Here is a 25,375-nt window from a genome sequence, read left to right as displayed (position 1 = left end):
ACTTGGGAGGCAGAGGCAGGTGGATTGCTGTGAGTTCCAGGCCAGCCTGGTCTACCAAAGCAAGTCAGTAAAGTCAAGGCTCCACACAGAGAAACCCTGTCTCCAAACCAAAAAACAAATGCCAACCAAAAAAAAAAACTATATCCTACATTCAGGAGTTATTTCAAGAACTTTGCTTCCCTTAGGACAGGATAGGACCGCTTTGAGAAGATGTAGTCTGGTCCCAGTCACTTCAGAAAGACTGTCCTGTACATGCAGTGTTTTGTGCGCCACAGCTGCGTGGTGGCTTAAAAGGTACCTAGCAATGTGCATGAATTAAAAAGTACCTCACTGAACCTGAGAAGATGCTGGAGCATTGAACAGACATGGCTCTTGTAAACAGGAAGTGTTGAAGCCATTGAGATAACTACATCCAAAAGTCTCTTCTAAACTATGGAGGTAGACCTGAATGTAGGAAGACTCCACTGTCCCCATGACTCTGGAAACATTATTGTAGCTGAACTGTAGTCAAAATAAGAGTAAACCTTTGAAGTCCTGAGTGAGAGCTGTGAGCCCAACCCTGTCTGCTGTCTCCTGTGGGTTCTCCAGTTTTTGGGTGTTTTTTTTTTTTTTCTTAATGGAAGCCATTTTTTATAGCATCCTTGACTGAATCTCATCTAAGACATCTCCCAGAAAAGTGACATCACTGGAGCCTCCATTCCCTTCACTATTCCAGAAGGTACAGAAGGTCCATGCCAGCGCCTTTCTGCCTGTTCACATCCCTGCTGAAAATGTTTTTTCTCTTCCCGTTACTGTCAAGTAAATCCTTGCATCAGTTACAGTTGTCCATGTGGTCTATAGGAGCTGCAAGATCCCTAGTTGCACAAAGAAGTTCTATCACTCACATCACAGTACACCTAGAAGAGGGCTCGGCTGTCCCAGAGAGGTCTACGTTTCATTTTATTGTTTTGAAGTTCAGCAACTTTAAGACATTTTGAGCTTTTTCATAATGAAATGCTTCTGAATATTCATCAGTATGTTCCTAGATACCAGTAAATCTGAATGTTCTCTTCAGTACTCAAGTCCTGAAACCTTTGTCACAGTAAGGGTGCCTACATGCCACCCAGTTCTAGTCAATGGAAGAATTCATGCACCAATTTTACTATATTTTCATTATTGATTGTTTCTTTATTAACTTGTTCATAACTTCAAAGAGATACTGATCGGAGTTTTTCTTCATAACCAGGCAGTTGGAAATCAGTTCTCAGTAGATCAAACTGTGTACCCCATCTCCAAAATTAGTTGTTCTTTCTTGTTTGTTTTCCAAGACCGGGTTTCTCTTTGTAGCCTGGCTTACCTGGAGTTCTCTCTGTAGTCCAGGCTGGCTTCAAACTCAGAGATCCGGGCTGCATCTGCCACCCAGGTGCTAGGCCTAAAGGCATGAACCACCACACCCATCTTACTTATTCTTGTTGCTTGATGCTGGAAACTTTTAGATATTCATTAAAATTTCCTGTGATGGTGGATTGCAAATGTCTAACATGAAATTTTCTGGCACCCTTAGGTGAACTGAATTTAAAACAACCATCTTCTGAGGAAGAACAGGACTCTTTAATTCATATTTTGATTCGTCTTCAATTTCTTGCTGTAGTGCAGTACCTTTACTTCTTGTTTATTTTGAGGTTTAGAGTCCTGGGGCCAGCACCAACTGCACTCAACACCGAGTGACATTTAAGCTCTGCAGACAGTGGCCAAGCTTTCTGTTTTCAGGTCCAGTGCACTAGGAAGCAGACAGGTGTGATCACTGGATGCTGCATTCTGTGCTGGCCCACCCTCCCACCTCATGTCCCACCTCTGCTCTTCAGATTTTATGATTATCTATTCCTGGGCCAGCAAGATGGCTCAGTGGGTAAAAGTGCTTGCCAGCAGAGCCTGGGGGCTTGAATTCAATCCCTGAGACCATCTTGATGGAGGGAGAAAACCAGCTCCACAAATTGTCCTCTGATCTGTGACACACCCACTCATACCCACACCTGCCCACACACACTCTATATAGATAAATGCACTAAAATATAAACCATGCCAGTTCCTGTAGTCCATCTCCTTTCCAGGCAGAAATTAAATTGAGAAGGGATAGACAACTTGTCTGAGATGTCAGACACATTTTATAACTGAGATAGGATTTAGACCTGGTGTTTAACATCAACAGGTATGATCTGAACCCTGTAAATTATGCTGCATAAGAGGAATGGTTTTTTTTTTTTTTTTAAATTTTGTTGTTTTTATGCTTTGTGGTTTTGGTTTTTAATTTTATGTGCATTGGTGTTTTCCTATATGTATGTCTGTGTGAAGGTGTCAGATCTTAGACAGTTACAGACAGTTGTAAGCTGCCATGTGAGTGCTAGGATTTGAACCTGGGTCCTTTGGAGGAGCAGTCAAGTCAGTGCTCTAAACTGCTGAGCCCTATATGGAATGTTATTTTAAGATTTAAAAGTTTTAATACTGAAGATCATTAATTTTGGTTTTAGTTGAATGTGGATATTTCATACTCTGTGGTTTCATTTGTAGGTTGGTCTTTGTGGAAAAAAAAATTTTTTTTGGAGACAGGCTCTCATTATGTAGCCTTGACTTATATAATGGCCTTGACTACATAAATCACGCTGTCCTCAGACTGCTCCCTTGTGTGCTGGGATTAAAAGAATGTGCCACTCTGTGCGGCCTGACAGGTGTTTTGACAGTTGACGTAGAGTCTCTAGACCCTCATGTGAAAAAGCATTGAACCAGCAGGGTCAATTGGAGGCCCCAGTGGAAAGTGGGATTTAGAGTGGCACAGTGGGTACTGACCGAATTGCATCTTGAGAGTCTGTGTTTAAGGTCATCCTAGGTATAAGCCGGGTCTGGGGAGGTGATCAGTTCCAATCACAGTTTTTTTTCTTTTCCTTTTTTTTTTTTTTTTTCTCTTTTGAGACAGGGTTTCTTGTGTAGCCCTGGCTGTCCTGGACTCGCTCTGTAGATCAGGCTGGCCTCGAACTCACAGAGTTCCACCTGCCTCTGCTTTCTGAGTGCTGGGATTACAGCCGTGCACCACCACACCCGGCTCACAATTTCTTGATTTTAGGAAATCTGTCATTTTTATTTTTATTTGAAAATAGACCATGTTTAATTAGTAAGCGGTAGGTTATGCATACCCAAACTGCCAAACTGTAGCAGTAGTTCTTAAAACACTCTATTGTTCTGTGTAAATTCTACATTTATATAGGAAAAAATTCAGGATGTCCGGAAGGGTATACAGCAAAGACCCTTGTCCTCACAAGGAGGCCACCAGTAGTCAGTTTCTTTGTTACCATGAATATTCTTTAAAAACGAAACAACGACAACAAAAAGCTGTGGCGTATTCCATCACAGGATGGCCTCTAACTCCCTGTATAGCTGAGATGACCATGAACTTCTAATATTCCTGTCTCTAACTCCTGAAGTCTGAGTGGACCACCAGTCTGGTTTATGCAGTGTTGGGAATGTACAGACCCAGGGCCGTGTGCATGTTAGGCAAGCACTCTACCAACTGAGCTACACCCACCCTAGCCCCTGTGTATGTTCTTAAGGAGGTAGTGTGTTTAACATAAACATTTGCTGTGACACTTCCATGTAGTGGACAGTTTTCATGCACACCATATTAAGCCTTGAAATTATTCACTAACAGTACATTTAATGATTGTTATATATATATATATTATGTATTACCGTGTTTGTTTGTTTATATAGCTGAATAGGATTCTATTAAATGCTCTAGTTTGTATAGCCAAGCCTAAAAGGCGGCTTTTTTCTGGTATCACTCAGGTATTTTACTTGTGAGAACAGAGCTGTAAGGAATGTTGTGAATGCCTCATTTGTATATAGAGATGCATGCTTGGGCACTGGGGAGATAAATAGATCAGTGTGCTTGCTGTGAAGTGGAAGGACCTGAGTTTGAGCCCCAGAACCACGGTCAAAAAGCTGGTAGTGGTGGTATGTGTTTGTAATACCAGTGTTGAGGAGGTAGAGACAGGTGCTTGCTGGCTACTCAGCATGTTTGGTGAGTGCAAAGCCAGTAAGAGACTATCTCTGAACATACACACATGGCTCCTGAGGAATGTCAGTTGAGGTTGTCGAATTGCTTTCACACACGCGTATCCTTCCATATGAACATACAGCCACATTTCCATGCACAAAGAGGTGCATTTTGCATGTCTGCAAGTTAAATTGCCAGAAGGGGAGTTGAATTGTTAAGTAATATGTGACTTAAAACTTTGACACCAGCTCCCAAAGTTTTATCAAAGGCTGTCCTGAATTATACTCTGACAATCTAGGAACATTTATGTTATCAAATCTTTCCTAGTCAAAGTTAAGTTTAAACTTGATTTCTCCTATTACTCATGGGATTGAACATCTTGTGTCAGAAATTTGCTTATGTAGCCAGGTGTGGTGGCACATGCACTTAGGGAGGCAGAGACAGGAGGATCTCTTTGAGTTCAAGGCCACCTGGTCTACAAAGTAAGTCCAGGGCTGCCAGGGCTACATAGAGAAACCCTGTCTTGAAAAGCACCCCCCCCCCAAAAAAAAAAAAAAGATTTTGCTTATATTTGTGTTTTCTGAAACTTAAATTCCAAATTTGAATTTGATATAACCATTAAAGATTAAATGTTTTTGAGGCTGTTCTCTGTATAGTATCAGGTTAATAATATGGGCTTTGGGGTCAAGTTTGTTTCTAGACCTTTCTGCTTTCTATCCTTGAGACCTTTTTTTTTTTTCCTTTCCCCTTTTTTCTTTCTCTTTTTTTTCCTTTTTTCAGACTGGGTCTCTCCATGTATCCCTGGCTGTCCTGGAACTCAGTCCGTAGACAGGCTGTAGGTTCTTCTGCCTCTGCCTTCTGAGTGCTGGGATCAAAGGTGTACATCCCCACGCCAAGCCTGAAAGCCCAGAAACGTTAACTGCTGCTACCACGCCTCTGTGCTGTGCTCTGTTAATGATGTGCGTACAGATTTGTAGAGACCTTATTGGTAATGGAAGTGAAAGAAAGGTTAAAATACTGATTATAATCAACTGGTGCTCAGAGACTTCTGTGTCGTTTGTGGTTAAAATATGCTGGAGGAATGGCTCAGTGCTTAAAAGAACACTTTCTGCAGAGGACCTGGGTTTATTCCCCAGCACCCACATGGTAGCTCACAACCATCCACAGACACACACACATGGCGAACGTATATACATGCAGACAAAACACTCATACACATATAATAATAAAATCTTTAAAATCTTTAAATATGTTCTAATATTTCTGATTTTTATGTGGCATATATTATTTAATAGAAAAAAAGTCTGATGTGCTATTGTTAAATGCTTTTTGTCAAAATAACTTTTTTTCTGCCTCCACAATAGACCGAGAGTGCATGGGCTGAAGAATATGCTGAAAAGAAGAAAGGGTCTCATAAACGCTCAGCATCCTGGGGCAGCACAGAACAGCTCAAAGAGGTCAGCAAAATGTTCTGTGGAAGCAGAAATTCGGCTTTTTCATTTGGCTAGTTTCTTAAAGTTGTGGACTGTAAATGTTATTTTCCCAGCATGGGAAGGTATGTATGTGTGCATGCGTGTCTGTGTGAGGCTGTTGTGTGCCTGTGCGTGAATGTGTGGAGACAAGAAGTCAGTGGCAGATGTCCACTACTTTCACTCTTACCTTTTTGAGATAAATTAAGGTCTCTGACTGAAGCTGTCACAGTTTTAATCGTTCCATCACCCAAATTCTTTGGTCAAAGTAAGCAAGCTTTATTTTCCATCAGATGGGCCTATCTCCCTAAGGTGAGGCTTGAAATATATTTAAAAAAAAAAAAAAAGGCATTGAACATAGGAAAAAGTGGGGCTTCTGTAGCCCCAAACTGCAAGTCTAATAGGGTTTTCAAGGGTTGGGGGATTTCCAGAGGAACCTTGGTTATGTAGGAACTTAACTGAATATTTCAAACATTTCATCTTATCAGGGTACAATTAAGTGTGAGTCAAACTGCATAGGGCAGGGACCATGTCAGCTTGAGTTTTGCAGCAAACAAATACACTTGTTCTGCCCTTAAATAGCTTCCATCCTTAAGATGGAGTCAGGCCGGCTGGTCATTCCCAGCACAGGGCTAGAGGTGAGTACCACCACCCTGATTTTACATGGCTACTGGAGATCTGCACTCAGCTGCAAGCGCTTTACCCACCTTTCCCCGTTTACTTGAGAAATAATAACAGAAAAAGTTGATTTGATAATTTTTTTAGGGCATGAAGCCAAAAATTATCATATACCTATAATCTCAGAAGTCAGGGTATGGAGCCAGCTGAGCCCACACCTCTCAAAAAAAGAGTAAAATGAAAATATTTGAATAGGAAATGTGCATGTTATTAATCTGATGATGCAAGCCTTGTTTTAAATAGGAGAGTCTGTGTACCTAGAAATAATAACAGACATCAAATTTATAAAATTAGTGAGATTAAGAAACTGACATTTTTTTCTGCTATGGCAGTATTTTTGAAATTTAGTATCTCAATTATGGACAGCTCTGCTACTGTTTTCTGTGTTTATAGTTACTGGCATTGCAGTTTACCCATAGTAGAAGTAAAAGAGAAAAACCCAGCGAAAGGATAATAATGAGCTTGCCATTGAAATTGTATTTGTAGCCAGGTGTGTTGGCATGACCTAATCCCAGCATTTGGGAAGGGGAAGCAGGAGGATCAGGAATTGAAGACTAGCCTTGATTTGGGGGTTTGAATGAGAGGTCTCCTGTAATCTCATACATCTAAATACTTGGTTCCCAGTTGATGACCCTGCTGGGGGCTAGGTTTAGGAGGTGAGGCCTTGCTGGAGTGATACCTCACTGGGGATGGGCTTGGAGGTTTCAAAGTCATGTCCAATCTGAGTTCTCTCTCTGTTTCATACTTGTAATAAAAGATGTAAACACTCAGCTTCTTGTTCCAGTCGTTATGTTTTGCTCTCCCATCATGGACTCTTAATCCCTCTAGAGCTGTAATCCCAAGTAAACTTTCTTCTATATTACCTTGGTCATTATATTTTATCACAGCAATACTGAAGTAACTAATACACTTGGCTAATGAGATTCTAGTTCAGAAACAGCAAATTGTATTGGTTACTTAAAAAGATTTTATCTTAAGTGTATTTCTTGGCTTGGTGTTCTTCTAGTTTCCTTCCTGTTGTTGTGATAAAATACTTTGATGAAAAGCAAATTAATGAGAAAAGGTTTTATTTGGCTTAAAGTGAGAGGGAAGAGGAGAGGAGAGGGGAATGAATATGGAGGTAGGAACAGGCTGATCACATTTCAGCAAAACATAGGAAGAAGAGAGAGTGGAGGAAGCGTATTTTCAAAGCCTGCCCCCAGTGATATGCCTCCAGGAAGGCTCACCTCCAAAGGCTCACTCCAAACAGCACCACCATTTTGGGACCAAGTGCTCAGATACATGGGTGTGTGGAGGGTTAGGATTAGGGTCATTCACACTAACACACTTGGCTGGATTTGTGAATATCTAATTGTACTTGTAAAGGCAAGAAGAGAGTAAGTTATTTCTAAGAGCATAATTTAAATGCAGAAAACTGTTTAATACTTGAAGCTTCAAGACTAAAGACAATATCGATTATACCTGTTTTCTTTTATTTTTATTTATTAAATATTCTGCCTGTGTGAGTGCCTACACACCAGAAGAGGGGAGGGCATCAGATCTCATTATAGATGGTTGTGAGCCACCATGTGGTTGCTGGGAATTGAACTCAGGACCTTTGGAAGAACAGACAGTGCTCTGAGCCATCTCGCCAGCCCTACCTGTTTTTCTTTAAGTCTATGAATATATACGTGAATGTATGTATAAAATGTTCTTTTAGATTTTGTAATATGTTTAAATTTTCAGGGTATTAAGGGTGAATTTTATTGGTTCTTATTAAGCAAGAATGTTTTTTTCTTTTTTTATAAATATAATTTTTTATTTATTACAGTTTATTCACTTTGTATCCCAGCTGTAGCCCCACCCTCAAGAATGTGTTTTTACTTAGTGTGAAAAACACTGTTTCTGCCTGTTCTTCTCCTTTTCAGATTGCAAAATTACGCCAGCAACTGCAGAGAAGCAAACACAGCAGTCGCCATCATCGAGATAAAGAAAGACAGTCTCCATTCCATGGCAACCATGCAGCTATTAACCAGAGCCAGGTGAGAAAGAAACTGCTTTTCTTCTAGCTTGTTTGTAATTGTTTAGAACAAAATGTCCAAAACTACGTTTGAAACAATGGTTTAAGTATTCAATCACAGCCTTCCACCCTCCCCTAAGTTGATGTTATTTCATCTAGGAGACAGATCCATTTTTTATTTCCTTTGGGACTCCCCCATAGGGTTTCTTTTACATACCGTGGCTGTGTTGGAACTTGCTATGTAGAACAGGCAGGCTCCGAATTCACAAAGATCCACTTGCCGCTGCTTCCCGTGTGCTGGGATGAGGGTGTGCACCATGCCCCGCTCCAGTTACACATTTTGAGTTAACCTGCTTTGCTGAAGAAGGAGGCTACCATACATAGCATTGGCCGTGGAACAGACATTTATCCTTTCTTAGCTTCAGTGATGTTACCTGAAGATTGGCAGCAATAATTCTTGTCTCAGTGTCTTTTGGGAGGGAAAACGAACTGAAAGAAAATCTACAGAGGGCAGTAAGTGGCTTACCCATAGAGCTTTATCTGAATTCAAACTGGCCAGGGTTCCTTGGCAAGAAGGGAGCAGGTTTATTTCACATCCCATGATTGAATCTTTCAGATCCCAAAAGCAAAGCTTTGTGAATACAGGGTCCTGCATTCAGTTTTCTGTGGGAGCAGTAGGTCAGAGACCAGGGAACTAGAAGGCCAGTCCAGGACTTTCTGATAGTATTTAAGATGTGATAGCAGGTGGAAGCTAGCTGCTTTACCACCTGTTTGCAAGTAAAGTTTTACGAGGTGTAGACATTTATTTCTTTATATACTGTCTTTGGCTTCATTCTTAATATAACGTATCAGTGAGTAGTTGTGACAGAGACTATCTGGCCCACAGAATCTAAAATATTTACTGTTTGAGCCTTCATAGAAAAAAAGGTTTGCTTTTTTGAGTTGATAAAGTCTTATGATTGTTACTATATGTGAGTTTTATGCATTAGAAAGTCTGAGTAAAGAAATAATTTTGAGTTTTATAAATTTATAGTTTGGTTTTAGTTTCTAGTAGCTCTTCTCCAATTATAAGATTGTATTTAAACAAAATATGATTGGGGTGTCAGGGTTGTAGCCAAGAGCATTGCTTTCGCAGAGCACTGATTGTTTCCCAGCACCTAACTTGTAACGAGCTTCAGGAAATCCAGTGCTTGACGTTTTCTCAGTATCCATTCACATGCACATACTCAAACAAAGATGCAGACACATAGACACAGATAATTAAATGTAAAATAAAACCTAAAAAATATAAATATGATTGGATGTTTAATATGTTAAAAAAATACAGTTTCGTTTTTGAGAAATTAAACTGTTAACTGTCAGCAAAAAAAAGATGTAAAATTTAATATGTAATAAAAAGTAATAACTGTTGCCAGGAATGGTGCATGTCTTTAATCCCAGCACCTAGGGAGGGATTAATGTGACTTCAAGGCCAGCCTGGTCTGCAGAGCAAGTCCAGGACAGTCCCAAGGCTACACAGAGAAACCCTGTCTCAAAAAACTAAAAACAAAACAAAAACACAAAAGTAATAACTGTCAAGTGGAATATTAACTGAAAACTAACATGTTTACAGTCAAAGGGCTGGAGATTTATGATTATACAGATGAATTTATCAACCAAATCCTTTTTGATTCTTTTATAACTACTCTGTTAATTTCTTTAAAAACAAGATTGCTCTGTATTCCCCATCATATTTTCACTTTAGCTCATTTTAGAGTTAAGATTGAATTTTATCTAATTAAGTCGTGTGTTACAGGAGTTGATAAGGTTTAGAAAGGATTTTGAAATACCAGTTTATTAATGTGTAGGCTACATGTAGGGCTACATGCTTTCCTCCCGGCCCCAGGCTCCAAAAGAGTGACTCAGAAGACTCAAAATACATTTACAAATATCTAGGCCGTATAGCTAGACTCTTCCCTGACCAGAATTTATTAGATAACAGTACGAAACTGTCAAACAATTAAAAGAAACTTTGTGGTGGTGGGAAGCAAGGCAAAATGGATGAAAGGCCTACAGAAGCCACAGCTGAAAGCGATTAGAAGAAACAGACCTCAGTGGAACTCAGGATTCAGCTGTGGCTTTCAGTATAGGATCCCACACACAAAAGGAAAAAAGTATATAGATTAACATTTGAGATTTTATTATCCCTTAACAATTACAGGAAAGTTGTTATGATAGTGTCTAATTTATAGAAGTCACTAGTTTGAGCAGAAGATTAATTCATTCGGTTCTGAATGGTTTTAGTCACAACTGGTAAATAAGTCTCACAGCTCATATTTTGTAGTTCTGTCCCAGGGAGTTCAAGTTAGTACTGTTGGTTGGGAATAATGAATCTTGATAACTTTCTTAGGTGAGAAATTTTCACATCCTGGGTTTTCGGAAATGATAAAGTCCTCAGAATAATGTTCACTCAGAGTAGTTCAAGCAATAAATAGCCTGGTTAGAAAAAACAGCAGCATACGTCAGAATTGAGTACTGGTGTAGATGTCAGGAGAGGAGGAGATGCCAGCCTTGACAGCCGCAAGACCTGATTTTGAGGCAGGAATTGAAAACCGTGGTCACCCTTTGGCTGCCGTACAGCCTTAAGTGAGAAAGCTCTCCCAAGGATTTTCTTATTTCTTTGGGCTGAGGACACTGTAGTTTGAGGATGAAAAGACAGTGAGATAGGAGAAAACAAACATGTCTCCTAAGGAATGCGAGGTACGTTGCACATGAGGGTTGCGGGTCTGCGCTGGACTCTGCCAGTGCAGCAGGACTGCTGTGTGATTGTGTAGGGTCAGAACTGGAGAAAGCACTGCTGTAGTATCTGTGATAGACAGAATAGTGTCATGTCGGAGCACTGAGCCGGGTGAGCAAGAGTGAGCTCACACCACTGAAAGACAGTAGCGTGACAGAAGAAGGCTCATGCGGTTTGGGGCCTTTGTGCTCGCTGTCTGTGGCCGCTCCACACACCAGTTTCCACCTGCCTTTGGTTGTGTTTTTCTGAACAGCCTTTTCAACATCCTCTTTGTCTATTAAAGCACATTTTTATTTTTCCTTTTTTTTTTTTTTTTTTGAGATAATGTTTCATTCTGTTGTACAGGCTGGCCTGTAAATTATTGTGTAGCCTACCTAACATGACCTTAAAAAATAAGCACATTCCTCCCTCCTCAGCCTCTCTAGTGCAGGGGTTAGCGGTTTTAGCCACCACTCTCAGCTACAGATAGGGTTTTTGTTTTTGTTTTTAATTTTGTGTTTGATGCTTTGACATCATGGATCTTTGCTGAGGAACTGGCGTCTCCCAAGATTATAGCCAATTCTCCCAATCACAGCAAAATGAATCAGTCTGGAATAAATAGCCCCACCAGCTCTTACCTTTTTAAAAAGTTGTCTTAAATTTTTTTATACATTTGGATCCTAGTCTTACTCTCTCCCCTAACTCCTCCAAGATTTTCTCTACCGCTCTACTTACCCAGTTTCATGTTCTCTCTCTTTCTCTCTTTTAAAAAAAGAAAAATGCACATAAAAAACATAAAGGCCTTTTTGTGTTGGGTAACCACTCTTGAGCATGGGGCCTGTCCTAGAGTATGTTTGAAATATTCAGTGCTACTCCAGTCTAGATAGTTTTTAAAAAAAAATAATTTATTTATTTTTATTTTATTTATATTGGTGTGGGATCCCCTGGAACTGTTACAGACAGTTATGAGCTCCCATGTGGGTGCTGGGGATTGAACCCAGGTCTTCTGAAAGAGCAGCTGGTGCTCTTAACCACTGAGCCATCTCCCCAGCCCTCTAGGTAGCTTTTTACCCTTCAAAAATTTCACTGTTTGTTAGCTCTTTTCAACTAAATTCCAGAAGAAAGCCTTCTCATATTTCCAGACTCATTGTCTTACTCCGTTCTCATCTTCATGCTGTGAGGCAGACATCCATGTCAGGTGTTGATGGAGATGTCTTATCGTTACTGTTGGCCACCCTTTCTATTGTTCTTTCGTTGGTTAATTCTTAGTTTTTATACATGTTTTAGTTGGTGCTCTATTGCTGTGAAGAGACACCGTGACCTAGGCAACTCTTATAAAAGACTGGGGGTTTGCTTACAGTTTTAGAGTGTTAGTCCGTGATCATCGTGGTGGGAAACAGACAGGCATGGTGAAGAAGCTTTACATCCTGATTCACAGGCAGCAGGCAGAGAGACACAGGGCCTGGCGAAGCCCACTCCCAGTGACACATTTCCTTCAACAAGGCCACACCTCCTAATCCTTTTCGACCAAGCATTTAAATGTAGGCTATGGGCGACCATTTCCATTCAAACCACCACATTCCCGGATGTAACATGCAGGCATAGAGACAGTGGAGTGTTGCGCTGCCTAGTTAGAAGCCATAGTAAATCAGAATACACTGAAATGTTTGCTTGGAGCAGAGAGATTGGGAAAACAGTAAGCATTTATTTGTTTTTTTTATTTTTCCAAAGTACAGATCCGATGAGAGACTTACTACTTATTTTTATTTTTTATTTATTATAGTTTATTCACTTTGTATCCCAGCTGTAGCCCCCTCTCTCATCCCCTCCCAATCCTGCCCTCCCTCCCTCTTCTCCTATGCCCCTCCTGCAGTCCACTGATAGATGAGGTCTTCCTTCCCTTCCATCTGACCCTAGCCTGTCAGGTCGATGAGAGGGGTTTTCATCTTAAGACAGTAAAGAACTTTTTACCCTTTCTCTCTAGAATTTAGAGGACTCTCAGCTAAGCTGATAACCCACTTACTTTTTTGCATGCTGATTTATATTTAGAATTCACATTATTTCAGAAACTTCTGTTGGTTTAGGAAAACAAATTATTGCTATTTAATTCCTAAAGTGGGTTTGGATGAGAGGTGCTGGGGGTGCCAGGAAAAAAAATAAGGAAAGAAAGAAAAAAATTTCTTAAGGGGCTCTTGAAAGAAAAGATTAGTTTTATTCTCTTCAGATGTTTTAGAATGTGGTTTATATAAGGAGTGAAAGGACTACAGCCTCCTGTGTCTTCAAAGGTAATGTTAGGTTTAATGAGGAAATCCTTCCCTGGTACCTGGGTAAGTAACTTCTAACCTTGTAGTGACAGCTAGTTAAGATTAACTGCTGGTTAAAACCCCTTACTAACCTCTCAAGATGTGTAAGGCCTTACAAGAATGATTTGGTCTTGCCACTCCTTTTTTCTTTCTTTCTTTCTTTTCTTTGCTTGAGACAGATTAAACCTTTTTTTTTTCCTTCCTGTACACAGGTTCTGCCTGCATGTGTGCCTGTGCGCCAGAAGAGGGCACCAGATCTCATTGTAGATGGTTGTGAGCTACCATGTGGGTGCTGGGAATTAATAAAGTCAGGTCCTCTGGAAGAGCAGCCAGGGCTCTTAACCTCTGAGCCATCTCTCCAGCCCCCAATATTAAACTTTTGATAAATAGTTGCTGCTAAGGAGATAATATTAAGAAAATTTGTTTAACTTCTTTCCTTGCCTTGAGACAGTAGAATTTTTCAGTAAACCAGATGTGTTGGGTCAGCCACTTCACTGCCAGGTTCCTGGTTGTGCCTTTCTCAGCATGGCAGCCAGAACCAGGAAGCTCTTATGTTTTCTTTAGCAGACAAACTTATTGATAATTTGTCTTTGGGACAGCATTTTGCAGATACATCTTCCCTTACAGTCTCTTTCCGTGTTTCTGTAATTTAGCAGTTGTAAAACAAATGTATACCTGAAAGCAGCCTGAAAACCCAGTGTGAGGTCTTGTTTATGTTGTGTGACAAGTAGAAGAAATTAGAGGAGGAGAAGGAAGAAACCATTAGTTTAGAGCTCGCATCTATATTCTGTGCCCTAAGTCTTGAGATTGCTCTGTTGTATCACTGTGTCATCTCATTACATACGAGAGGAACTCAGACACAGGAAATACGACTGCATGTCAGTCATAACTGAATAAACCGCTATGCTTCATTCCAGGCTAGGGAGTTGTAGGTTTCTTTTCTCTCACTTCACTTTTTCCTGCCTCATTTCTGTTGCCTTTACCTTCAGAATGGTTCTTTCCTGACAGTTAGAAGCAAAGCAGTGTTATCCTTGTCCTTCCCCTGCCTTATTCCTGAACTACTGATACTGAGAGCTTTTAACACCCTTATTTGTGGCAGGAAGGATGGCTCAGTGGTTAAGAGTATTTGCTGCTTTTCCAGAGGACCTGAGTTCAGTTTCTTAACACCCATGTCAGGTGTGCTCCTAACTACCTGAAACTCCAGCTCCAAAGGGAATGACACCCTCTTCTGGACTCTGGGTACTTGCACTCAGATGTGGACATACTCAGATGTACCATACACGTGATCTAGAAAATGATAAGACAATAACAAAAACCCAACAACTTTGGCTTGCTCTTACTTTGGAATTTCACATTTGATGGGAAGGAGATAGGATAGTGAGGATAGGCAAAAAGTCTTTAGGAGTTAGTGGCAGTCCTTAGGGATCTTAAGACAAACGTTGGATAGCCAACTGCAGTGACTCGCTTTCATACCGCCTCACTGCAGTTCCAAATAGAAAAGTGACAAGGCTGGAGAAATTGTTCAGTGGTTAAGAGCGTTTCCAGTTCAGGGGATTAGACACCCTCTACAGGTGCCTGTACACACGTTGTGCACACACAGGTAGGCAGGCAGGCAGACAGACAGATAACCCCCCTACACACACACACACACACACACACACACACACACACACACACACACACGGTTTTTCTGTGTAGCCCTGGCTGTCCTGGTCTCTAGACCAGGCCTGCCTCTTGCCTTCTGAATGCCGAGATTAAAGGCGACCGCACCCAGCCTAAAAATATTTTAAGAAATAAGGAAGTGAGGACGTGGAAGGGAGACTAGCGTAGAAGAGTAGAAAGGCAGGCAGTGAGGACTGATAGCGCGTGCTCCTTGCCAGCCTTGTCACCACTGGTAGTGGTGTGGGGCTTGTGACAAGGAGGGAAGGTAGGCTCTGTTCTTGTCAGTGACTGGAAGTCTGTCAGCTATAGAAGGGAGGGTGTCGTGACATAGACCTCTAGTGTCAGCACTGAAGATGCTGAGGCAGGAGGAGTGTGAATTTCACTCCTCCCTGAGGTAGAAGGTAGTTCACCCTATCTCAATTGTTGTGTGTTGTAACACCCCTGCCCCCCAAAAGAAACAACTTAACCCAATACCAGCAACAAAAACGAGCCTGTTGAACATCTAAACATAAGATATTTGGGCCTAGGGAGATGGCTCTGTGGTTAGGAGCATCTGCTGCTCTGCAGAGGACCCACATCTGGTTCCCAGCATTCACATGGTGGCTCACAGCGGGCTATTTCTTCAGCTCCAGGGGTCTAGGGCCCTTCTGCCCTGTGGTGTCTTCTGCATGCATATGATTCAGATTTGTGCCCCTGGGAAAACAAGAGAAGGACTTTGTTTTTCTTTGACAGTAGATGTTGAGATTGGAAGAGGGAATAGAAAAAAAGAGTTAGAAATAAAAAAAATATGAGGGCTAGAGAGATGGTTCAGTGGCTGAGAGCATTGGCAACTCCTCCAGAGAAACTGGGTTCAGTTCCCAGCACCCACATTCTTTTTTTTCTTTTAACATTTTTAATATTTATTTATTTTTTTAAGATTTATTTGAGAGGTCTATCTGCATGTATACCAGCATGACAGAAGAGGGCATCAAATGCCAGTATAGATGTTTGTGAGCCACTGTTTGGGTGCTGGGATTTGAACCCGGGTCTTCTGGAAGAGCAGCCAGTGCTCTTAGCTGCTGAGCCATTTCTCCAGCCCCCAGTTCTCTGTAACTTCAGTTCTTGATAATCTGATGATCATCTGGCCCCTGTGGAACCTGCATGAGTATTGTGCACAGACATACATACAGACAAAATACTCATACACATAAATAAACAAACATTTTTTAAGAAAGAAATTAAAGGGGCTGGAGAGATGGCTCAGCAGTTAAGCGCATTGGCTGTTCTTCCAGAGGACCGGGTTCAAATCTCAGCACCCACATGGCAGCTCACACCTGTCTGTAACTCTGATTTGACACCCTCACACAGACATACATGCAAGCAAAACACCAATGCACATAAAATAAAAATAAGTGAATATTTTAAAAAAATTAAAAATGAGTAAATAATATGAGAAACTAAAAGGTACACTGAAAAGAATACGTGTGAACGTGTGAACAGAGGAATTAAAAATAGGAAAGACAGTTAAGAAACGGTGTGTCCATTATGGGCAGAACATGGGAACAGGGACTCTTTTCTCATTTCAACATCAGGAAATAGGATGCTGAGCTTCCTTCCTTACAGGTAAAGAAAGGTACCTGCCAGGAGGAGGGTGCCTCACCTTGAAGGCACCCTCTACACTAACAGCCAGGAGCCACTTGAAAGTAGATTCCCTTTGGCTTCTTTCTCATGATTTCCAGTTCTCCTACGGATTGGATTCTCGTATTATGCCTACTCTGTTTTGGTTTTGTTTGTGTATGGTAAAGATGAGCAGAAGTAAAAGAGAAGAACTAAAACTTCCTTCTAAGTTTCTGTCAGACAGTAGGATTACCCATTGACTGAAGCTGGAGATAAATGGCTGGAGAGAGAATAGCTTTGTCTCTTTGCCACCTCTCCCAGGTGGATGAGAATGAGCTAGTCCTACATCCTGTCAGACAGCAGGATTGGGCTCTGACTCGCCATCGCCGTTAACTTTGACAGATACCTCCTTCACCCTGTTTTGTATTTTGCTTTGCACATCTTATAGGGGGACAGGTAATAGTCTGTAATTATTTAATCTGTCATTTTTAAAAAGTAATACTGTGACAATGAAAAAACTTTTAGCAATTAGAAAATAAATGGATATTGGGAAAAAGAAAATGCATTTTACGTTTTTATTTCCTGAGCTGAACATACTAAAACCATTACATTAGTTGTATGAATGAATGTATGGGAACGTTCCCTCTTGTTAGGTACAGACTTGAGGAGTCCACCGTGTGACTCCTGGGTGTCGACCTCCATCGTCAGGCTTGGTGGCAGGTGCCTTTGCACACACACCACCTCACTGGCCTTGGAAAAGCATTCTGAGATTGATATTCTTGGAATATTTGCCGTTTTCGTAATGGGCTCTCTAGTCCTGACAGCTGTGGGTACATTTCTGTGAGTCTGGGCTTTGAGCTTTGAAGTACATTTCATATCCTAAGATGAAGATTTGGTTGCTCTCAAGTTCTTGAGGTCTGTGGGTGTCCTTGGGAGCTAGGCCACCTTGAAAACTTCTCTTTCCCCTCCTTACCTTCACTTAAGGCTCCTGCTCCAAAGAGCACTCTGGTTCCTGCCGTCCCCATCACCAAGTCCTCAGGCTCCCGGTTCCGGAACAGCGTGGAAGGGCTGAACCAGGAGATCGAGATCATCATTAAGGAAACCGGGGAGAAGGAGGAGCAGCTGATAGTAAGCAGTTCTCATTCTCAAAGCACTTTGCTGAGCTCTGGCTCTGAGACAAATCACCATTCTCTCGGCTGTATTTAAGTTTCTTCTTATTGAAAGAATGAAAATTAGCATTTGTAAAAATAAAAAATTTGACCAGGAAAGTGATAGAAGAATTTTAATTTCTTTGCATTTCACAGAATGATCTGGCCCAACCTAGGTTCAGATCCTTTAACAGAAATTGGGCAGTATCCTCCTCATTTTACTGTGACTCCGTGTAACAAGTTTGAGTTAGTTCTGTGGAGGGTGGGACAGTTAGAACAGCAAATTGTTTCTGAGGAGGAGCCTGACTGTCCGTCTGTCACGATGGCCTGGTTTGAGTTGGCGTGCGTTGTCATGAAGTGCACGTAGAGACCATCTATTATCAGAGCACTTTGTTTATCTTAGCCTCTGTTCTTGAGTGAGAGGGAAATGAGTTTGGAGAATACCTCGCAGATGTGTGACATTCTCTCCCTGAAGGTGAAGGAAGTCAGGGGTGGTGGTTTGCCTGTCATCCCAGTTAGTCAGTCTCCAGCTTGAAGCTGGCTTATATAACTAAAATCCTATCTCAGACAGACAGAAGAAGATAAGAGCTTGGTTTAACTTTGAAAACACTTAGCTCTCCCACCCTGCCCTTCCCTAACTAGTTTTTATATAATTTTGGAAAGCGAAGTAGATGATGTCATTCAGGGCAGTGCATTTGTTAAGTAAGACATTGCCCTTCTGTGTGTCATGCTCTGAGAAGACAAATTCTCAGAAGATGATGCCTGCTGAGGGAGCAGGTTAGGCACAGTGCTACTAGTGAGCAACAGGAATAGAAGGGTGGATGCCCGCTTGTTTGTTTTTGAAATGGGGTTTTGCTGTGTAGCCCAGCTGCCCTGAAAATCAGAACCCTCATGTGTTGTCCTCCCAGGTGCTAGGAGTACAAATCTGTGGCACAGCTGGCTTAGAATTTGATATGTGAGTTTCTGGCCATAGAGAATGTTGCCATTGGGTGCGTTGCCAGCAGATTTTAAAGTCAGTGGTGTAATCATCTTTTTCCATTTGTAACAGCCACAGGACATTCCAGATGGGCACCGCGCGCCTCCACCGCTCGCACAGAGAAGCAGCAGCACGCGCAGCATTGACACCCAGACCCCGGGGGGCGCAGACAAGGGGAGCAACAACAGCAGCCGATCTCAGTCTGTGTCCCCTACCTCCTTCCTCACCATCTCCAACGAGGGCAGTGAAGAGAGCCCCTGTTCAGCTGATGACCTGCTTGCTGACCCCCGGGATAAAGGTACAGTGGGCTGGGATTCCATCCTTGGGGGATGATGGCAGAGCTCCGTTTTGCCATTCGTTCTGTGTGGGACGTACATCAGGGGACGCTGGGAGCGGCGCACACAGTGCGGCTTGGCTGCGGTCTTCAGATGGGGGCCTAGTTAAGTGATACATGTGGTGTGTGGGCTTTTTTTCCTTCTTCAGTATTTGTGCTGAATACAGCTTATTAGTGCCTAGAATGGTGGTTTTCAACTTTCCTAATGCTGTGACCCTTTAATACAGTTTTCATGTTTTGGTGACTCCCAACCATAAAATTATTTTTGTCACTCCTTCATAAATATAATGCTATAGTTATGAATCATAATGTAAATAATTTTGGAGATACAGGTTTGTGACCCACAAGTTGAGAGCCACTGGACTAACTGAATATTTTCCTAAAAAGCACTTTGTTCTTGATCATTTGAGTAGTTGGGATTTTTTTACCTTAACATTTTTAATTAACAGTGAAGCCTTCAATTTAGTGCTGTTTAGGATACTTTCAACAAGGTTTAACTTGATTTATCTCAAAGCAAAATTGAGTGTTCAGAGCAAACCTTAAGTTAGGGGTTGGAGGGTACTGAAGCTGGAAAGGTAGTCCAGTGGATGGAGCACTTGCTGCTCTTGCAGAGGACCGCGATTCCGTTCCCAGGACCCACCCACAACAGGGGGTCCACATCCTTCTATAACTAGTTGCAGGGGACTCTGGTTTCTGCAGGTTCTGCATGCATATAGGCCCACAAACAAACAAGTGGGCATACACATACACATGAAAATTAAAAATTTTTAAAGGTTGGAGGTACTTACACAGTAAAAATTAGCCTAAAGTCAGAAGGAGTTTGAGTATTAAGTACAAAATCTTACTTTTTAAAAGAAATACAGTTATTTTTATCTGCCTGTATCAGAGCAATGCATTGTGCTAGCCTAATCATAATTCTTGTATGTACTTAAAAAAATGATGTGGCAGTTATTTGTAAATTGCCCAGCACGGTTTGGTAGTGATGTATTTAGAACCTCTTGCATGTCATCCTGACTGGCTGCCACTACCACCACACATTTGAATCTGGCAACAACAGAACTTTGAACCAGGTACTCTTAGAAGTTCTCCACTTTGGACCCTTTCCCTGAGGAAAATTTGAGACTATGGGTATATAGGCATATATTTATCATTATTATTATCATTAATATCAAACATTAACTGATAATAAATCATGATTTTTTTTTTCTTTTTACACAGTTGTTTGTGTTCTCCACCCATGTGAAAAAGCAGACACAGTAGATTATGTAGGCCCAGCATGGAGGGGCAGGTGTAGATGGAGTCCTGGGGCTTGCTGGATAGCCAGTCAAGCCAAAGTGGCAAGCTCCGGCTCCACTGAGAGATGCAGGATACTTCAGCAAGTGAAAGCTTGTACACAAGCCTGACAACCCGAGTTCAAGTTCTGATCATACTGTGAAGGAGGACCAACTCCCCAAAGTTGTCCTCTTGATTTCCATATGCACACCTGAACGTGAGTGTCGCACACTCAGTGAGTGCCTTACACTAATAGTAAGTGAAGTTATTTTAAAGGGCAACAACTTTAGGGCTGTGTGTGGTGGTAGCACACGCCTTTAGTCTTACCGCTGGTGACGCAGGAGCAGGCCTGTCCGAATCTGAGGCCAGCTGGGGCTGCATAGTTGTCAGAAACACTCTTAGGGCAGGAGAGATGGCTCAGAGCACTGGCTGCTCTTCCAAAGGTCCTGAGTTCAGTTCCCAGCAACCACATGGTGGCTCACAACTGTCTATAGTGAGATCTGGTGTCCTCTTCGGGGTTGCAGGCAGAACACTGTATAAATAATTAATAAATTTTTTTTTAAAAATAAATCTTATAGAAAGAAAACTTTTAAAAGATGAGGTGGTGCTCAATAGTGGAAGACACCTGACACCCTCTGGCCTCAAATGTATATGCTTGGGCATGAGCATGTGCCCCACATACACATAGGTTAAGATGAAGATCAATCTTGGGCCTAAGAAGTTGGCTCAGAGCCGGGCATGGTGTCCGCACGCCTGTAATCTCAGCACTAGGCAGAGAGATGCAGGTGGATCTCTGAGTTCAAGGCCAGCCTGGTTTACAAAGTGAGTCCAGGACAGCCAAGGCTGCACAGAGAAACTCTGTCTCGAAAAAAAAGTTGGCTCAGTGGGTAAAGCACACAGTGTTCAAGCATGAGGACATGAGTTTAGATGGAAGGACCCATGTAAAAAGCCTCACCTGTGTTAGTGTGTACCTAGACACCCCACACATTGTACTCCGAGAATTCAGTCTTGAATTCGTTCTGTTGATAGAGAGCATCTCCAGAACGTTTGTGAGCTGTCTTCCTCCTGAGTGTGTACTTGTCAACGCTGAGAGTGCTGGTTTGCATAAGTGTACAGTATGCAACAGCAGAAGTATGTGTAGGGCCAGTTCAGAAATTGTTGACATTTTGTCCTAATCTCAAACCAAAGCCATTTAATGATTTTATTCAAGTGAAATGCAATTCAGAGACACAAACATCAGTTATAAAAAACAGACGCTTCACACACACCCCACCCCCCATGGGGGAGCAGCCTTACCAGGCCACAGAGGAGGACAATGCAGCCAGTCCTGATGAGACCTGATAGGCTAGGGTCAGATGGAAGGGGAAGAGGACCTCCCTATCAGTGGACTAGGGGAGGGGCATGGGAGAAGAGGGAGGGTGGGGTGGGGAGGGGATGAGGGAGGGGGCTACAGTGGGATACAAAGTGAATAAACTGTAACTTATTAAAAAAAAAAAACACAAAACCCAGACGTTTAAAACACAGTACAGTTCAAATGTATACTCTTGAATACCACACAAGAATTTTAAGAAAAATGTTTAAAGCATCACAATTAAACCATTATGCTTTTTTTAAAAAAATATATATATACAATTTTTCATTTCATGTGCTTTGGTGGTTTTCCTATATGTATGTCTGTATGAGAGTGTTGTAGCCCCTGGATCTGGAGTTACAGATAGTTGTGAGCTGCCATGTGGATGCTGGGAATTAGACTCAGGTCCTCTGGAAGAACGGCCGGCACTCTTACCCACTAAGCCATTTCTGTTATGATTGTATAAGATTAGAAAGCTTTGTGCGCACAGTACAGACACTGGTTCATAGCTTATGGGTTTCAGGCAGCTTGTGTTTGTGTGGTGTGATGGCATGTGCAGGCTAGAGTATGTCTTGCCCAGGGCCAAGGCTGCCGTTAGGGTGTGAGTGCAGTATGTGGGTGAAGCCAAGGGCACCTGAGATTCATGTGCTTGATATTTGGTTTGTCTTCTGGTTGTTCTACAGTAAGAAACTTTTTTGTTGTTGTTATTTTGTTTTTTTGGATACAGGCTTTCTCTGTGTATTCCTTGCTGTCCTGGAACTTGCTTTGTAAACTAAGCTGGACTAGAACTCCACCATGGAGATCCACCTGCCTTTGCCTCCTGAGTGCTGGGATTAAAGGCATGTGCCAGCACACCCAGCTGAAACCTTTTATTCTTGCCAGTTTTTTTATAATCCCACATTCAATTATGGAACACCTTGTGGTGCCAAAAGAACAGGAGAAGCTGAGCTTTAAAACAGGCTGTGATGGTGTACCTATAATCCCAGCACTTGATGGAAGAAAAGCATCATTCAAGATCACCTTTGGCCTTAGCGAGTTCAAGGCCAATCTGGACTATATAAAGCTCTGTCTCAAGAAAGAAAACAGAAAGTAGGTTGGGTTTTAAACTACATTTATAGACTGTTGGTAATTAGATTTAAAAAAATAAATTGTTAGCTTCTAGGTTGGATTGAAAATGGCTGTTAAGGGTTGGAGAGATGGCTCAGCGGTTAAGAGCAATGTCTGTTCTTCTAGAGGTCCTGAGTTCACTTCCCAGCAACCCCATGGTGGCTCACAACCATCTATAATGTGATCTGGTGCCCTCTTTTGGCATGGAATGTACATGCAGATAGAGCACTCATATACATAAAAATAAACAACAAATAAACATTTAAAAAAAGAAGAAAAGAAAAAAAAATGGCTGTTAAAATCTGCCCATTGGGGCTGGAGAAATGGCTCAGAGGTTAAGAACACTGTCTGTTCTTCCAGAGGTCCTGAGTTCAATTCCCAGCAACCACATGGTGGTTCATAACCATTTATAATGTAATCTGTTGCCCTCTTCTGGTGTGCAGGCATACATACAGATAGCACTAATATACGTTAAAAAACAAAATAAAAACAAACCTGCCTCTTGAGTTCTCATCCCTTCAGCTTTACCTGAATTTTATAATCTTGTTTTTTTGTTGTTGTTGGTGGTGGTGGTGGTGGTGGTGGTGGTGATTTTTTGTTGTTGTTGAAAAAAAAATTTTTTTTTGATGCTTTTGATTTTTAGAAAGGAATGACTGATGGCTTCTGTGGTTTTTTTTTTTTTTTTTCCCTTAAGTTAAAAAACAGGATCACAACACTACTTCCCATAAGAAATTTATAGTTTAGGACAGTTACAATACATACCAAGAAACTTAATTTACTATGGTGTGAACTGAACACGGCATTAAGAGTAATGAAATGTTCCCTCTGATAGGGTGAATTGGGGAGGATTTCAGAACCTTTGAGGTAAGCTTGGGGAGAGTTTTGGGGAATGAGTAGAATTTATTTCTTGTAGGTTTGGAAGCTATGGGCAGAAGGAGGATGAGCTTGGTGTGTTCAGCTCTGACCTCAGCAGAGACCCACCAGGGAGCATCAGCAGGAGTCATTTCAGATGCTTGTGCTGGGAAGACAGACAGAGCCCAGCATTTAAATGAGGTAGCCAGATAGTGCAGGCAGTCTGAGGAGCAAGTGACACAGGCCTGAGCCTGGGTGATTATGAGAGAACAGAAACCAGGTATTTTATTTATAAATGCACGTGGAACTTCTTTTTAAAGCCTGGAATGTGGTACCTGTTAGGGTGATGCTAATGAAGAAAGTACTCTCCCTGCCTTCAAGTGCTTCTGTGCAGAAGTCCAAGAGTATTACTTATGCTGTTTTAATGCATTTCATAATAGTGTTTTTAGTAATCCAGTGTCATTTCTTACAGAGAATGGAAACAACTCTCCTTTGCCAAAATATGCAACCTCACCAAAACCTAATAACAGTTACATGTTCAAAAGGGAACCTCCGGAGGGCTGTGAAAGGGTCAAAGTCTTTGAGGAATGCTCGTAAGTACCCACGTAAACACAGACTTTTTAAGTTAGAATTTTCAAATAACTTGAAAGAGCAGTTCAGCAGTTACTTAGGGATCCACCAACCAGATGACATAATTGTTAGCTTTTTGTGGTGTTTGCTGAAAATAGCCCCAGAATTCCAACAACCCACATATTGTTACCTTACTATAGAGCAGTGCTCATTGTCTGCTAACATCGAGTTATTCTCAGCCTTCCCAAGAGCATCTTCCTTAAAAATTGTGTTCCTGTGAGTGTGCGCGCCCGCATTCCTCTGTGTGTGTGTGTGTGTGTGTGTGTGTGTGTGTGTGTGTAGATAATTTTTGTGGGAGTGCAAGTTCCCTCCTGCCATGTGGTTCTCTTTTTTTTCTAAAGACCTTATAGTTCTCTGATTTTGCCTACTTTTAGTCTCCAGTAATTTCGTGCCTTAAAAGTACTTTGTCACTTTTGGCTCAGTCATACTACTGTGAGAAGATAACTCCAGCAGATTTTGTGTGTGTGTGGTGCCAAGGGGATTGAACTCAGGGACTCCTTCACATGTGCTGTGTAAGCAGTCTACTGTTCTCCTAGGTCTAGAAGCAGAATTTTATTTATTTTTATTAATTTTTTGTATGAATGTTACATCTGTACCACTTGGGTGCCAGGTGCCCACAGAGGCCAGAAGGAAAGGGTTAGATCCCATGGAACTTGAGTTACAGAAGGTTGTGAGCCAACATATAGGTGCTGGGAGTTGAGGCTGTGACCTCCAATAACAGCCAGTGCTGGTAGAGGCTCAGTCACCCTTCCAGCCCTAAGGAGCGGAATTTTAAATCAACAGCTCTTGTTATTCGACCCCTAGTTCCTATTCCTGGTGTTTTGCATAAGGTTTGTTTTTTTAACTGTGTCTCCTTATTTTGTAGTAAGTTATGGATTCAAATAATAAGTATGTGTGAGATTGAGCAAAGTAGTGATGAACATTATTTGGGAATGTGGTGATAGTATTTAGCAAGTCTAAGAACCACCCTTTCCATCCCATCCCTCCACTCATGCTGTATTTCTTGCCGTGAGGATCAAACCCAGGCCTTGGGTATGCCTAGCAAGAAGTCTCATCTCCCACTGTCCCACTGTGCTCCTAGCTTCTTTCTGCTTTTTCTTTTCTTTTCTTTTTTTTTTTTTTTTTTTTTTTGTATTTTGTTTTTTGTTTTTCTTATTTTGTTTTGTTTTCTTCGAGATACAGTTTCACTTTGTAGCCACCGGTGGCCTTGAACTCA

The 25,375-nt window shown here is 41.6% G+C and overlaps 1 protein-coding gene and 1 pseudogene across 1 annotated transcript in view; one reads left to right on the top strand and one right to left on the bottom strand.

Annotated features, from left to right (window-relative positions):
- The window catches only part of Fam117b (family with sequence similarity 117 member B), a 77,606-nt gene that overhangs the window by 38,800 nt on the left and 13,431 nt on the right, over window positions 1-25,375 (top strand). The window contains exons 4-8 of the mRNA XM_055616798.1: window positions 5,392-5,484; window positions 8,082-8,195; window positions 17,474-17,617; window positions 18,686-18,911; window positions 24,002-24,122. Of these exons, the coding sequence (XP_055472773.1) occupies window positions 5,392-5,484; window positions 8,082-8,195; window positions 17,474-17,617; window positions 18,686-18,911; window positions 24,002-24,122 (698 nt within the window). The remainder of the gene's footprint in view (window positions 1-5,391; window positions 5,485-8,081; window positions 8,196-17,473; window positions 17,618-18,685; window positions 18,912-24,001; window positions 24,123-25,375) is intronic.
- Window positions 139-1,437, bottom strand: LOC129683623 (probable arginine--tRNA ligase, mitochondrial; annotated as a pseudogene).

This window comes from Psammomys obesus, unplaced genomic scaffold, assembly GCF_907164565.1.
Source record: "Psammomys obesus unplaced genomic scaffold, mPsaObe1.curated_primary_1811, whole genome shotgun sequence".
Classification (NCBI taxonomy): Eukaryota; Metazoa; Chordata; class Mammalia; order Rodentia; family Muridae; genus Psammomys; species Psammomys obesus.
This window is presented reverse-complemented; position numbering and strand designations above follow the sequence as displayed.